Source organism: Stigmatopora nigra, chromosome 18 (genome assembly GCF_051989575.1).
Source record: "Stigmatopora nigra isolate UIUO_SnigA chromosome 18, RoL_Snig_1.1, whole genome shotgun sequence".
Classification (NCBI taxonomy): Eukaryota; Metazoa; Chordata; class Actinopteri; order Syngnathiformes; family Syngnathidae; genus Stigmatopora; species Stigmatopora nigra.
Window position 1 is genome coordinate 2,264,945 of NC_135525.1, and position 17,362 is coordinate 2,282,306.

Here is a 17,362-nt window from a genome sequence, read left to right on the forward strand (position 1 = left end):
CCGGGATCTCCGTGGATAGTCAGCCCACTCAGAGTACGTCGGTGACGGCGAAGGGAAAGGAAGCAAAAGCGCGGATGCCGGGCAGGCCTAGCTGCTAAGGTAAGTCAGCAACCACACCGGGCACCACTTCCGAGTATCTTTTTGACCAACGCCAGATCCTTCACCCACAAAATTGATGAGTTGAAACTTTGGTTTTCTACCAACAGCTTTGTTAGGAACTGCAACATTATTCTCATCACGGAAACATGGCTACACCCGCAAATTCCCGACGCCGCGGTATCACTAGCTAGCCGAATGCTATTTCAAAACAATTGTTCAAAAGAATTAACTGGTAAAAGCAAAGGAGGGGAACTTTGGGTGTTAATACACAATGATTGGTGTTGCGACAGTGGGATTTTTGAACACTCACTGCTCCCCGGATTTAGAGCTATTGGGGATACGGTGCAGGCCCTTCTATGTACCTAGCGAACTAATGGTCGTCATAGTAATGGCGATCTATATACCTCCGGATGCTAACGTCAACACGGCACTTAACCTCCTGCTAACGGCTGTAAACAAACAGCAGCTTGACCACCCCGGTGGAGTATTTATTGTCGCTGGTGACTTCAATAGAGCATGTATAAAGAATGTTCTGCCTAAATTTATCCAGTACGTGAAGTGTCACACCAGAGGAAACAAAACTCTAGACTATGTTTATTCTAATATCAAACATGCTTATAAAGCCACTTCCCTCCCTCACCTGGCTTGATCAGATCTCTGCCTGTCCTTCACCCCCGCATACACCCCACTCCGGAGGCCAATAAGGCCACAAATAAAGATAATAAAAACTTGGCCCTTTCTCAGCTCCAGGACTACACGGATACAGTACTTTCCTACAAAAAAAATTGCACAGACAACGTCACTGAGAATTAACTGTGGATACAGGGTTTTCCTAACAAAAACCCTGGATGACCAAGGAGACACAGGCACTCATCAAATGCCGTAACAACGCCTTCAGGTCAGGAGACAAGGTACAATACAGCACTGCCAGAGCCGAGAGCTAAAGAGAGGCATTAAAAAGGCCAAGGAAGCATATACAAAGAAAATTGAGATGCACTTCACAGAAAATAACCCAAAGAAGATGTGGCAGGGAATACGACATATAATACCAATTACAAGATCAATAATATGTCTGTTAACCCAGATGCCTCACTAGCTGGGGAACTGAATCGTTTCCTTGCACGCTGTGAGACTGACAAATCAGTCCCCGTCTCAACACCCCCACCACCACCCTGCAGCAGTACACTTAACTTTCAGGAACATGAAGTGAGACTGGTAATGAGTCTGTGAACACCAGGAAAGCTGCTGACCCCGACGGAGTAACTGGGAAGGTGCTCAAAACCTCCTCGGTCAGGGCAATAAAAAGCCTGCGAACAGCAGAGAGGTCAGAAGTCTAATTGTGGATCACAAGGCGCAGACCATGGGGCCTTACAGCTGAACTTCTCCTTTTGAAAACGTTAACAAAGAAAGCTCGAGTTTGTCATATCATCTCATCTTCTCCCAATTTTTGCAAAGTCAGGTCGCGGGGGTAGCAGCTGCAGGAAGGAGGCCAAGACTTCCCTCTCCCCAGCCACTTAATCCATCTCTTCTGGGAGGACACAAAGGCGGTCCTAGGCCAGCCAGGACATATGGTCTTCTCAGCGTGTCTGAGGGCGGCCCCATGCCCTCCTCGTGGGACGTGCCTGGATCACCTCCCGAGGGAGACGTCCTGATCAGATGCCCGAGCTAAATCATCTGGCTCCTCTTGATACGGAGGAGCAGCGGCTCAACTTCGAGACCCTCACAGATGACCGAACTTCTCACCTTATCTCTAAGAGAGAGTCTGCGGGGAACTCATTTCTGCGCCTGTATCCAGGATCTTGTTTTTTTTGGGTCACGACCCACAGTTTGTGACCATTGATGAGGGTGGGAACGTAAAGGGTAGAGGTGAGATCAGGCCAGAAAAATACGGCCCAACCCTAATCGGTTCATGGGTATTAGGGCCCGGCCCGAGCCCGGCAAATTAACTTGATTTGCTGGACTGAGGCTGAAGCAAACCCGAAATTCCATATTTTATTTGTAAGGATCCGTGACTCCCGAGTCAGGGGGAGACATGGTTTACGAAAACAAATTAAAGCCTGTCTTTTGTCCTGAAATCTGACTTAAACAAGACTGTATAAACATCTAGATCTTTTATACGAGAATATAGATGTTTGATGATTTCAACCTTTAACCTTTAACCTTTTATTTAAAGTTCAGGTTTGGGTACGGGCAAAAGATCTCATCTCTAGTAAAGGGTCGCTTGAAATCAGCTGGGTTAGGCTCCAGCAACCCCTGCAACTCTTTCAAGGATGCGCGATGCGTGGTATGAAAGACGATGAAGACATTATGTTTAGATATTAATGCATTAGTCTCTTATATGCTTATGGCCGTAACATTTAATACATATAAACGTTTTGATAATTGTACATATGTACAATGGTACCACGGCATACGAGAAATTTGAGATTTGAGTAAAATTTTGGGCAAATATTTACCTTGAGATAGGAGACTAATTTTAATATACGAGCAGACAGCGGACACAAGAAGCTGCTCATAAGAAAATTATGGGCGCTAATTATGGGCACTGTCTCTCTCCCCACAACTCCCTCTTGTAATGCCTCTCTGGTCACAACTCCCTCTTGTAATGTCTCTGCGAGCACTGGGCGGAGCGTAGCATTTTTTCAGATTTTTTTCCGTTACCCATTGCGAATGGCGAGGCGGTCGCTAATACAAGTTATATGTACTATCCGTTGGAAAGTGATTATCCTATTTTGAGGACATTTGTGTGCATAATAGGTAGGTTGCATCTGAAACTCAGGGTGGAGGCGGAGAAAACAGAGCCAACGGAGAAGAAAGATATAAAAATGTAAAACACGATTACGCGGCGTGACCGTAACAGATTGATCCGACCACATGGACCCAGCGGGACGCCACCCACGCTCGCGCCGACGCACTCGTCGACGCCAGCCATCCTACTTGAAGCCCCTTGACCACACGGATTTAATGAGAAAGCCTTCAAAATCATATGGGGGAAGTTAGACCCATTCGTGGCAACGTAGGAACGCATTTCCATGACGTAACTTCCTGCACGACACGCCGTGTCTAGCATACATCGCTACAAGGTATAATTCCCCATGCATTGGTTCTGTTACTTTTGGGATATTCAAGCCCTTGTTGTTTTGTAAACTTTGTTTGAGTTATTAAAACCTACCACCATGAGTTCAGCCATTCCTACAATGAACATTGCTTGCTTTATCAAATTCTGTATGAAAGATCATTGTAATCAAAGTATAGTTGTATTTTGCATTCTGAAAATATGTTTACTCTTTTTAATGTGTAATAACAACCACAACAACCACCATGAGATCAGCCATTCCTGACAATGAACAGGAGTGGCTGATCTCATGGTGGTAGGTTTTAATAACTCAAACAAAGTTTACAAAACAACAAGGGCTTGAATATCCCAAAAGTAACAGAACCGAAGCATGGGGAATTATACCTTGTAGCGATGTATGCTAGACACGGCGTGTCGTGCAGGAAGTTACGTCATGGAAATGCGCAGGCGATCCAACAGTGACTACTACTTCCGTCGCACTTAAATACACACATCAGGACGTAATCAAGGATTGTCTACAGCTGATGAAATGACGTCAAGCCAGGAGGGGCAAACGAGCCGCTCCTGACAGGCTGCATCAACTGGTTCGATTTCTACTCCAGAGCGACTTATAGACCCGAAAATATGAAATTTATAAATATGCTGGTAATTCTAATAGAACTCTGAGGGGGTTATGCAAAGAACAGAGATGTAAAAATAGATTTATTATTGACATACCTTAATGGCGTGATAGAGAAATGCTCCATGCATAGCTTCTCGGATTGCTTCCATTCCTCTGAACGAAAAAGAAAGATTGGAGAGGCCTCCACTCACCCTGGCTCCTGGTAATGTCTCCTATGCAAATACACAATTATACAAAATACATTTTTTTTATTTTATCCACCCATATACTGTGGGTGACAGGAGTGATCTATGAACTACAAAAAACATTTGAAAACTCATCTTACTCAGAAGAGAAAAAGAAAGAGTAATTTACTAACACATCTGCCAAAAACAAACACACATATTTTGGGATTTGTAAACACGTGAAAAAAAACACAGATTCATCAAATGTGTCTGAGTTATCTTGGATGCACAAATGGCATGCTTTGTATGTGAGAATCATTTGGAGACTCATTTCGTGCATCCGAAAAACACAAGTGCATTTTATTCTTTCTAGCAGGCTTGCAGTCAATCCGATGTCACTATGCTTTAAAGCTAATCACATGGACTGAGATGTTGCACATTTCACACACATTTGATGAATTTATGCATGTTTTATGCCTATTGTGTTGACATCAATGTTCCCTCTAAGCTTCACGAGTGCACAATTGCGCACTACTCTCGTCTTCTCCGCGCAGCAGCAATCATATGGCGCGCACCCAAAAAAATCCAACTTTTTCCCCCCTTTCCTCATGAAACCGCCGTTCACGTGGCAGTATCTCTGTTCACTAATGATTTTTGTGTTTTACCGTCCTATCTTTTTTTTAATTACATTTTAATATTTCTTAATACATTCCTTTTTACTATACTGTGCAAATAGAAGAACAAGTGGTGAAATTGGGTGAGAACTGACTGTGTGTGTGGTTGTGTGCCTGCGTGTGTCTAGTATGTGTGATCGTTTGTCTTTAATGGACTCTAAATGGAACTTCGCCCCCGGCTACAATCTTACATATATATGTCCATTAACATGAATATAAATATGTTCATTAATATGCACTATCCTTTATTAAATAAATCAAAGCAAATTCATGGAAAAATATTACATATAAATGGAAACTTGACTATCTCAAGTGACAGGTTCAGCAGAAAAGTCATTTGAACGAGAATGAGAAGTGAGAAGGACAGATGTCTAAAATAAAATTAAATGTAAGTCAAATTTGTGCATATTATAATGGCATTTATAAAGATGTTTTATTCATAGATATTTTTTCATTCATTTTCTGAACCACTTTATCACTTGTGGAGGGTGCTGGAGCCTATCCCTGATGACTTTGGGGCAGGGGCGGGGGACACCCTGTATCGGTGGCCAGCCGATCGCAGGGTACAAGGAGACGGACAGCCACGCACACTCAGACACATACTTAGGGACAATTTTAGAGTGTCCAATCAGCCTACAATGCATATTTTTGGGATGTGGGAGGAAAACAGAGTACACAGACGAAACCCACGCAGACCCAGGGAGAATATGCAAATTGAACATAGGTGGACCGACCTGGATTTGAACCCAGGACCCCAGAGCTGTTAGGACGACGCGCGAACTACTCATCCGCCGGGCCGCCCATTCATAGATATTATTCATTACATTTTATTATTACTAAATCATTTATGCATAGTAGACATGCACCTGAATATGGCAGATGTGATACTGGTGTGTGCCCATAGCGAGCAATGATGATGTTGCTCACACTGGTATTCAGTGTGCTCAGGGAGGTTGTCTTTCCGGCCAGACAAACAAAAAATTAGAGGGAACATTGGTTGACATCACATGATAAATGTTTTTTCACATGATAAATGTTTTTTCACACGTGTGTGTGAATCAAAAATGTGAATGTTTCCTGTTAAATGTGTGTATGCATTGCAAGTGTGGATATATTTGCTGTTAAATATGTGTGTGCATCTTAAGTGTGAATGTGTTCCTTTTGAGATTGTTGGAGAAGTGTGTCTTTTTGCTCCGCATGTTCGTTTAATTTCAGGTAGTAAGAATGTTGGTTATCTGAATACAGGCTGGAGGTGATGAACAGTTTCTTCAAAGATTTTATTTACAGAATATTCCAGGCACAAGTGAGTTACAGACAATGGCTGAGGTGAATCACAGCTGGTTATAGCTGGATATTAATCAAGGACATAGAACAGAGCTCAACTGAGGAAATGAGGAACAGCTTATGGCTCTCGCTCTCAAAATTATCATCATGAGAGAAAGAGTAAGTTTGTAATTGCATTGACAATGTAAAAGAGCATTAATATCAATATATCGCTCGCTCTCGGCAGATCTATTGGCGTGTGTACATGCTATTAAGCGCCGAATTTGCACGCTCGCCCCGCCCTCGTCTTCGCTCATATTGGGGTGTGTGTACATTTCTTTCAAACTACGGCACAACGGTCATATACGGCCCGTTAGGCTTTTTAATCCGGTCCGCCGACGTTGTCCAAACTATAGTAAAAATCAATGACCTCATTCATTTCCCTTTGCCCTGTAATACCGCTCATCACTCTCAATTTGAAGACTGCTTTCTTTCATTGAATAATAATGTTCTTAATGTTGAAAGAAAATTTGAAAATACATTTTTCACCTTCAATTGTCTTTTTGTGTTTTTTTTCTTATATTTCAATCCCCAGTGTTGGGTTTATTCTGTGTTACTATTATACATATATGTGTAGTAATTCATTTCTTTGTTAAATCATTAAAAGTCTTTCTATTGTTCGGCTCGAGGTCATAAACTGCCACGTAGTCCACTCGCCCATGTTCTTCTCCAAGGATTGTTGACGCTACATCTCACCCAGTATCGGGCTGTGAGGGTGGTTGACCGGGCAAGGACTCGGGATATCTGCCATATCCATAACAAAGATGTTGTTTCTGCCACGTGACGCACTTCGGGCTTCATGTAATTGTTATATGATTGTTAGGTCAAATGAAGGCGTGATTGTTTTTGTTTTAATGCCTTAAAGCTGTACGCAAAATACTGTTCAGGAGGATACTTTGGAAGATCTCCTCCCTTAAGGATACTTATCCGTGATCCAATCTATTTAATTAAATGTCAATAATTGAATAAGATGTCTGCCTGCAGTTATTGATAATTACAAAGGGTAATTATTAATGAACCTATCACCCAGGTTTGATAAATTACCAATAAATTATCAATAAGCTGCCATTGACGGCGATTGACGTCCGACTGCCATTGACGTCCGACTGCCATTGACGTCTGACTGCCATTGACGGCGATGGACGTCCGGCTGCCATTGACGGCGATGGACATCCGGCTGCCGGCGACTGCGATGGGCTTCTGGCTGCCATTGACGGAGATAGATGAGGATAAAGCGGTTCAAAAAATGAGATGAAATGAGATAACTGATGAGCTTTGTTGGTGCCCTGGAAAAAAAGTAGATCTCAACTAATCTCAGGGTCGCTGGGGGCTATCGCAGCTGACCTCAGGCAGGAGCCGGAGGACAACACCTTGAATCGGTAGCCAGCGAATCGCAGGGCACAAGGAGACGGACAACCATGTACACACACCGATGATACCCAGGGGCAATTTAGAGTGTCTAATCAGCCTACCATGCATGATTTTGGAATGTGGGAGGAAACCAAAGTACCCAGAGGGAACCCACGCAGGCCCAGAGAGAACATGCAAACTTCACACAGATGGACGTGACCTTGATTTGAACCATGACCCCAGAGCTGTGAGGCCGACGCGCTAACCACTTGCGCCACCAGGCCTGAAAAGTAGATCTAGAGCAAAAATGTTTGAGCACCTCTGCCCTATAGTTTAAGTCATTGTTATGATGTAATCATTATTCAATACAAGTACAGGCAAAGGCTCTGTATATATGAAGACCACTGTAATGTAAAAGTCTGTATAGTGGTCAATACAAAGCATTTATTCCTGTTGTATATACTGGATGTTGACAAAAGAAAATTAGCTGTTGATTCTAAGAGTGTAATAGTGTACCTTAATCATTTTTGTTGCCCAGATGAAAGTGACAGCATAGTCATTGTGTTCCTCCATGCCGGTACCAATTGTCAAGATATTAGGATCAAAGATGATGTCGTTGGGATTAAACGCAATTTTGTTAACCAATAAATTATAAGCTCGGGTGCAGATCTCCAACTTGCGAGCTGTATCTGTGGCCTGGAAAGGAAAGTTTTGTTAATGTAGAATACTTCACATGTAGATGGATTAACAGTGACCTGAAGAGACCCCAAAAACATCACCCCAAAACAATTATATTGCCCAAAGATCATTCCAATAGCATTACAAAAAATGCTGTTGAAATGTGGTATTCGTTTATTAATGGGGAAAAGCCAAGAGATCTGGATGAAAAAGCAATTGCCTCCCTTGTTGAATGGCAAATGTTGCCAATTTCCTTTTTTCGGAAAGTGACAAAAGGTCCCTTTCACTAACAACACAAAAACCTATTTAATTCTATTCCAGTTCAATTAATACATAACGAAGTGGAATCTGGCTGCTGCAATTAAGCCCAATGGAAAATATCAAAGAGCTGCAACAGAATTTTAATTATCATAAAAAGAGATTAGAAATCCGTCAATACATCTATTTTTTTACACTTATCCAAAGTCGTAGTAAGGGCAGCAGATTCATCAGCCAAGCCCATGCTTCCCTCTCCCTAGCCATTCTATCCTGCTCTTCCAGGAGGATCCCAGTGCTTTCACAGACGAGCCAGGAGACAGTGTCAAGCTCATCTGACTACTCTTGATGCGGAGGAGCAGAGCACTGCTCAGACCCTCTCCTGGATGACCTATTTTCTTACCTTACACCGAAGAGAGAGCCTGGACACTGTGTAGGATACTCATTCCAGCCTCTTGTATCCGAGATTTTGATATTTCGGTTATGACCCTCAACATGTGACCTTGGGTCAGGGTAGTACCGTAGAACGATTGTAGAGGCGTGTCAACCAGCGGTATCCCACAGCATCCAGAGCCATTAGAAACTGTGAGCGGATCTGATCCACCAGAGGACTCTGTCATCAATAGAGGAGACTCCACCTCAGAGCCTGCAGGCAGTACTTCCTCAGGGGAAGCTCTTAAGAAAAAGCGATATTTAGACTGTAGAAGAATGAACCACTGAATAATGTTAAAAGGCCAAGAACGACGATATCGTCCCTTCAACTGTTTTGTTGTGAGTGAATTTCCCGTCATGCACATCAGCTGTGGAGAAAGACTACACCGAAAATATTCCAGTTTTGTTTGGATTTTGAGTCGCTGTTGAAAATGCTTCCTTAGTGTCCTGGGCCATCTAAGGCATCCAATGAGCCCAAGAAAAAAACGACACATGATGACAGGTGACCGAATGTGACAAGTTTTGATAAAGGCGTAGCACGCCATTGCAGCATGAATCAATACAGTAATCCCTCGCTACTTCGCGCTTCAGCTATTGCGGACTCAGAGCTTCGCAGATTTTTTTTCAGGAAAAAAAAAATTAAAGATATTAAATCAAAATTATAGATTACATCGTCTTACAAGGTGTGGAAACAAAATATTCAATTAGAATTAGTAATTTCATCATTTTATAAATTTTAAAACACAAAAAATGCACGTATGCGCAAAGCATCATGGGGGATCACAGCCGCATCACGGCCGCATCACGCCTGCACCACGGCCGCATCACGGGCATAAGCGCGCAAGCTGATTGCTCACTGAATGTACTCGACTCCCCATTGGCCCATTCACCACGGAAGCCCAAGCTTCTCCCGATGCCCATTCTCAGTCCACGCTTATCTCGTGCTGTACAGTACGCTTCTCGCCAAGTTTAAGCGCAAAAGTTTTGTGAAGCCCTTCGTGATGCCTCCCAAACGCTCTCCATCCCTTGGTGCTTCTAGTGAGCCGAAGAAAAAGCGAAAGATGTTGACCATTCCCGAAAAAGTGAGTTTATTGGACAAGTTGAGAGCAGGAAGTAGCTACGCTAGCGTAGCTCGACATTGCGGCCTGAATGAATCCACGGTGCGGTACATAAAAAAGGAGAAGAACATCCGCAAAACTGCTGCAACATCTTTCACAAAAGATGCCAAAAGGGTTGTGAACACCCAGAATAAAGTCATGGTGCGAATGGAAAATGCACTGGTTATTTGGATCCGTGATTGTAGGGCGAAGCAAGTCAGCCTGGACGGAAACTTAATCCGTAGCAAGGCTAAATCTTTGTTCGGCGCCATGGTGCTTGAGAGTGGTGACGACGAGGAAGAAGATGTCGACGAAGGTGATCCTCTGCCCGGTACCTCAAGCCAGACTAACCCACGACCACCTCCGGTTTTCACTGCCAGCAAGGGCTGGCTTGAGAGGTTTAAGCGGCGAGTCGGACTAAGGAATGTGTCGCTGCATGGAGATGCAGCCTCTGCAGACGGAGCAGCAGCGAGGCGCTATCTTGAGGATGTGTTTCCGGGAATGATAGAAGAAAATGGCTATGTCCCAGAGCAAGTTTTCAACATGGATGAAACTGGACTCTACTGGAAGAGGATGCCGTCCCGAACCTTTCTCTTCAAGGATGAACTCCAGAAGACAAGTTTCAAAGCCCACAAGGATCGAGTGACTCTGCTCTTGTGTGGCAATGCAGCAGGATTCCTGCTGAGGCCCGGTCACTGAATCCTCGCGCGTTGAAGAACAAGAACAGGGCCTTGCTGCCAGTCTACTGGATGTCCAACAAAAAAGCATGGATCACCGAGGCCCTCACACTTGACTGGTTCTTCAACTCCTTCGTTCCGCAGGTAAAACTTTACCTGGCCGAAAAGGGACTGCCCTTCAAAGTGGTTCTACTCATGGACTGTGCAGGAGGACGTGCAGCTAATTTGCACCGTGAGGGGGTGCAGGTGGAGTTCCTTCCCCCCAACACCACTTCCCTCACCCAGCCCATGGATCAGGGGCTTATCAGGGCCTTCAAAGCCCTCTACACCAAGGCGACAATGGAGGGTTTCATCTCCTCCATTGAAGAGGCCGACGAGACCGTCAGCATGAAGTCCTACTGGAAGGACTACAACATAGCCACGTGTCTGACCAACATTCAGAATGCCCCGAAGGGCATGAAAGTACAGACACTCATCTCCAGCTGGAGGAAATTGTGGCCAGACAAAATCACTCAAGACTATGCGGGTTTCACGCCTAACAAAATCCATCACTCTGCCGTTGATAAGGCTGTCAGGCTGGCTCGGTTGGTGCAAACTGAAGGCTTCTCGGATATGACGGCTGATGAGATTACAAATCTCATCGACTGTCACTCAGACCCACTGACAGAGGAGGACCTACAGGAGATGACCAAGTCGGCGAGTGAGGAGGAAGAGGAGCCTGCTGCCGACGACGAGGGTGACGAAGCTGACAAAGGTGGCCTTACTTTACATAATTTGCAGGACCTCTTTAATACTGCCGAAGACCTCCAAAGAAAGGCCAAAGAAATGGACGATAACATGGTGAGGGCAGTCGACTTCAGCAATCGCATCGATGAGGTCATGGCTGTTTACAGGCGCATCCTCACCGACCAAAAAAACAACGTTCCCAACTCACCATAACAATGTTTCTTACGCGCCAAAGAACTGCGGAAGATCCATCTGGACTGCTATGATGTTTTTGAATTTCTGCTATGATGTTTTTGAATTTCTGAGTTTTCTGAATAAAAGTTTACATTTACTACATTTGCAGTGATTTTTTTGCATGCACCAACATAACACCTGCATTCTAATGTGGAATACAAAACCTGAATGAACAGCATATTAACCTGGTGGTGGTTTTTTGCACGTGTTATACGTTTCTACAAGCGTTTTTGATGGCGCCCGCCTATTTCCCGGAATCCACTTATTGCAGGGGGGGTCCCGGTCCCCATTAACTGCGATAAGCGAGGGATTACTGTATACTAAGAAAGAAGAAGCGAACATTCAGAAAATGCAACAATATGCTTTTTCAAGGAAACCACTGAGACTGGTAACCACTAGCAATAAAACATGAAACAGCATTAGGAGGAATTTACGCTGTAGATAAGGTCTTGAAGTTGGCATGACGAGAGGACGTCAACACACTACTCGAGAGTTAGTTATAACATCCACCCCAAATGATGAAAACCTCGTTAAAATAATCCCATCGGGAAGTGAGGAAGAAGAGGCTGCGAGACATTGATGAGAATGAGGATGAAGAACATGGGCTTCCTGCAACACATCTGCAGGAGATATTCAATATGGCATGCAGTTTGAAACAATGGGTCCAGGAAAACGACGACAACATGGTCAGAACCATTGAATGTTGAATTCGCAAAGTGGTGAAGGGTTACAGTAATTGTGAATGTCGAGCTGCTATATTGGGTGAAAATAAATAATCAAAATGGTTGCCTGAAAATTATGGACAGTATTCTCCTAAAAATAGCTAAAACTAAAACAGCTCCACATCAACAGCCAAAAATATTCAGCTTTAATATTAATGAGTCTTTTGGGTTCATTGAGAACATGGTTATTGTTCAATAAACAAATGAACCCTCCAAAATGCAACATGCCTATTAATTTTGCACTCTCTGTATACATACAATAATTCTAAAAAAAATTGAGATTGTAAAGAATGTAAAGTGTTATAACTTATGGTAAAGGCTATTGTGTAAATTTAAGGAAAAAAAATAAAAAAATGTTTTTGTTTGTTTGCATCATCGCTCTTAAGATGTGTTCACATGAAGGGAATTTTAAAAATAAGGTGTGACCATCAGTTTGAGAAAGAATCATTTCAACCGTGGATGCTACACATTGGTGGGACGAATTATGTGCAAATACATATATTACCAGAGGTGGCTGATCCACAAATATGAACAAATAGGCCACACTAGTTTTTAGAGGAAGGGGGCAATTACTTTTACACACAGGATTGTTTGGCTTCAAATTAGTTATTTCCCTTAACACGTATTTAACTTAACACATTCAGAAATCTTTAAAAAGCTATTCTGTAATCTTACCTGGCCATCCTCATCGAAGGCCATAACAACCACAGCAGCGCCGTAACGCTTGACAGTTGCAGCTCTCCGCAAGAACTCCTGCTCACCTTCCTTTAAACTTATGCTGTTTACTATACATTTCCCCTGGCAACATTTTAGTCCAGATTCAATCACTGTGAAGTTGGACGAGTCAATACACAGAGGAACCTGGGGGAGACAAGACAACAGTTGAAAATAGCAAATATCATAGTATCATTTAAGAAAACAAACACACTCCAGTAGGGAGTTGGCACATTCTTCAATAATTCAGGAAATAAGATGGTTGTTCAATGTGCAGTGGGACCTCTACCTACGAAATTACTTACGTATATCTTATCTTACATATTGCTCCTTTAAAGAAGATGAAATACCACACACAGGCACACAACTGAAATTTTAAATAATGTATTATGTGGGTCATTTAGCCTCTAGAAACTTAGCTCAAATTGCTTCAAAATGTTTTATAGAGCATTTATGTAAGTGTAAAAGCCAATAAATTATAAATTAACTGAAAACATTTAGATAAAGTCTATTACCCGGGCAATATCGGGGTCAGAAGCAATACAATTACAGAATCGAGCCATTGCTGTTGGACCATCCAGCATTCCCTCATCCACGTTGATATCAAGGACTTGGGCTCCCATCTCCACCTGTGCCTTCGCAATAGTTAAAGCATCCTGAAAATGTGAAAAGGAAAATTTTGGATTATTCTATTACATATATCTTGGATTAGATTTCTTATTCATCTAAATCCTCTCTTTATGTCAGAGACCCCTCCCTTTGACAACTGCATATCTTTCTGTTTGTTTGTATCATGAGCAATAGATGAGCTATAGAACTGATTCATCTCACCAATTAATTGGTCGTCCTGTGCATTATACATGCAGGCTTCTCATGTGTGGGATCTATAATAGTTCAACTCGAATGGACTTTTTTGGGAAACTATTGAAGAAATTAACAGTATAGATAATTCAGAGGCGGTCCAGTGGAGCGAGTGGTTAGCGCATCGGCCTCACAGCTCTGGGGTCCTCAGTTCAAATTCAGGTCATGTCCACCTGTGTGGAGTTTGCATGTTCTCTCCGGGCATGCATGGGTTTCCTCCGGGTACTCCTGTTTCCTCTCACATTCCAAAAACATGCATGGTAAGTTGGTTGGACACTCTAAATTGCCCCTGGATGAGAGTGTGCATGGTTGTCTGTCTCCTTGTGCCCTGCGATTGGCTGGCCACCAATTCAGGGTGTCCCATGCCTCTGGCCCGGAGACAGCTGGGATTGGCTCCAGCACCCCCGTATCCCTAATGAGAATAAAGCGGTTCAAAAAATTAGAAGAGATGAGAAATTATATATATATATATATATATATATATATATATATATATATATATATATATATATATATATATATATATATATATATATATATATATATATATAAATAAATATATATATATATATATATATATATATATATATATATATATATATATATATATATATATATATATATATATATATATATATATATATATATATATATATATATATATGTATGTATGTATGTATGTATGTATGTATGTATGTATGTATGTATGTATGTATGTATGTATGTATGTATATATATATATATATATATATATATATATATATATATATATATATATATATATATATATATATATATATATATATATATATATATATATATATATATTAATGTATAAGCACATATATACATACACAGATGTACATGCATGCATACGGTAGGTCCTAACACAAAAGCCCTTTTATCTCATCTCATCCGAACTCATTTTCTGGACTGGGGGTTGCTGGTCCATATCCCAGCAGATTCCAGGCCAGAGGCCTTTTTTCTTTTTTTTTTCTTTTCACTATTTTAAAAGAAATGACCGTATACGCCACATTGTCTTGCGCTACGGCATTTCATCTTCATCAACTTGCAGTTTTGTGCAGGTCAAGTCTAATTTGTGCACATATAAGCCGTACCCTTGATTTAGTCATCATTTTGTTGGGTTAAAAATACGGCTTATGTACGAGAAAATATGGTAGATGCGTTTGATTAGGCGTGGCCAGCCCTTGGGGTTTTATTTCATGTCCTGAAAGTACAGAAGATTCTGACGGCAGCCAGACATCAAACAAATTTGTATCAAGATCAGTCTTATTTTTAACACTTTTGATTTCATCAACGAACTTTATCCTGTCAGTTTGACGGCGAATCCCACTATGAGCACGACGGATCATCGTGCACGGTTGTTACTCCTGGCTTGCTGAAAGGTCACAAGCTACTTTACACACACATTCTCACTCTAAACATCAATTTATTTTCCGTAATGCTCATCCTCACAAGGGTTGCCAAAGGGCTGTAGCCCACCCTTGCCAAATGTGGGTAGTTGAGAACACTGCTACTAAAAAAATTAAGTTAGCATGACGTATACAAAGATGTATTTTGTTTACAGTGTACATTGTTCTCCTCATTTCCTGGGCAAGACCTCTGTTTGGAGGGGCAAATATTTAAACAGGATAGATGTCTGACGGCTAAGAAAAATGTGATTTGATCTCTTTCTCACCTCATAGTTCCCAGCCATAATCATTTTGGCAAATTTGCGTGAACCAGACACATTACAGCGCTCACCAATATTAACAAAGTTGGTGTAAGGGCCTATCTTGAATGGCTCCAACCCTAAAATCAAAGAGAGAGACTTGATAGGTACTTTTTTCCCACAAAAAGTAAACTATTAGATAATAACCAAGGGATTTACAAAATTATACCTAAGGCAAAAATTAATGTAAGTTAAGATTAAGTTGTCTTGAGACAAGACAAATGTTTTTTTCAAAATAAAAATAATTATGCGATAATATAACATATTGTATATGATACACAGTGATTGATTTAATATATTTGCACTGTAATTCAACATAGATTACAATGACAGCACTGATAAGGTCCTGTTCTGGCTAAACATGGCCAAAATTGACCAAGTTTTAAAAACTATCAAGCCACCGCCCAGACTTCCCCAATTAGCAGAGAGTCCTTCATTTTTAAAAAACAAAGACTCACTACATTTAAAGTACCATCAAAAGGAATAACACTGAAAAACCTCAATCACAACACAAAGTTTCCGATGTTCATTAACAAGACAGTATCCAATGTTCAGTAACAACACAAAGTTTCCGATGTTCATTAACAAGACAGTATCCAATGTTTAGTAACAACACAAAGTTTCCGATGTTCAGTAACAACACAAAGTTTCCGATGTTCAGTTTTTTCTAAGCAAACAGCAGATGTACCTGAAAGTAGCATGTAGTCTTGAGAAAGGTCCTCAGCAGGTGCTCTAGGTTGACAGAGTTTGACAGCTTCTGAGATGGCTCTGTGTGATAAGGTAAGGAGAGACTGACAATAAGTAAAATACAAATTCGACTGACACACGGATGCTGCAATTGGATTTTTTTTTTCATGCGGTGCCGCCATACTTCCACCCAAATAGTATGTTTTTGTTGTTGTTTTCAAATGGGATTATTTCTAGAGACTTTCAACATTTCATACACCCAAATATTGATTCTGTCAACATAACTGTGCTGCACAAATTAAGAGCATCTAAGTGAAGGTTAAGCCTATGTTGTGTCTTGTTCAATGGCACTTTTGTGTACGCATCTAGAGTTTACCAGGTGTAAATACTCCTGGACATTAGTATACAGTCGGAGATCTACTTACGAATTGTTATACATACAACATTTTCAGGGAACAAACCCCTTCGATATAGAAATTACTCTTTCGAGATACAAAAACACAATCCAAGTTACAGAATCCCCCAAAATGTCAAAACAATTCCTGTATCCGTTATTATATTTTTAAATTGTCACAGTTGCGTTGTGTCCTGTTTGACAATCTTCCTCGACTCTCCCTGGTTTAGTCATTTATTTATTTTAGTTTTCCGAGTGTGGCTAAAGAAATTTTGTTCGTTAAAAAAATTACTGGTATGAATGAAATGAAAAGAAAAAGCGGCACTGTTATCTATCCGAAATTTCAAGGTAATACGGCCGTAACCCACCGACCATCACTACGATATTGAAGCAGAATGAAGCATTAAAAGTGACAGCTCCTTGGCATGGCCTCTGTGTTTTCAAAAAGGAGGTCATCAAACAATATTTCCTCTAAATGTTGGTCGTCTGGACAGAAAGACAACCTCCGTGAGCATCAGTGGCGGCCGTCAGGGCCTTCTCTACTGGCCTAAGAAATATCTGAATCATATATTTTGTCCATCAATACTTATTAAATAATTCCAAATTGTCTGTTAGCTTCTTTTCATTGCTTTTCCCCCTGGTTGCACCACTTCCAGATGTGTGTGTTTCATACTGAAGCATTTAACCAATCACATTTCAGCCATTATTTGTTGCCGGGGTCAGAAATCTGCCTCAAGGCCTTCACAATCAGTTCTGCGGGCTCTGCTGCATTAAACAAGCGTCAATAAGACTGTTGCTTTAACCAATCAGATTTCGAGTTTGCAACAGCACAATGCCTTGTCGCA

At 41.6% G+C, this 17,362-nt stretch overlaps 1 protein-coding gene across 2 annotated transcripts in view; it reads right to left on the bottom strand.

The window, feature by feature from the left end:
• Positions 1-17,362, bottom strand: part of mtr (5-methyltetrahydrofolate-homocysteine methyltransferase) — a 91,150-nt gene that overhangs the window by 44,919 nt on the left and 28,869 nt on the right. For both annotated transcript variants that reach the window (XM_077739317.1, XM_077739318.1), the window contains exons 12-17: positions 16,125-16,204; positions 15,404-15,516; positions 13,359-13,499; positions 12,805-12,990; positions 7,825-8,004; positions 3,893-4,009 (exon numbers count right to left, since the gene is read on the bottom strand). In XM_077739317.1, the coding sequence (XP_077595443.1) occupies positions 3,893-4,009; positions 7,825-8,004; positions 12,805-12,990; positions 13,359-13,499; positions 15,404-15,516; positions 16,125-16,204 (817 nt within the window). The remainder of the gene's footprint in view (positions 1-3,892; positions 4,010-7,824; positions 8,005-12,804; positions 12,991-13,358; positions 13,500-15,403; positions 15,517-16,124; positions 16,205-17,362) is intronic.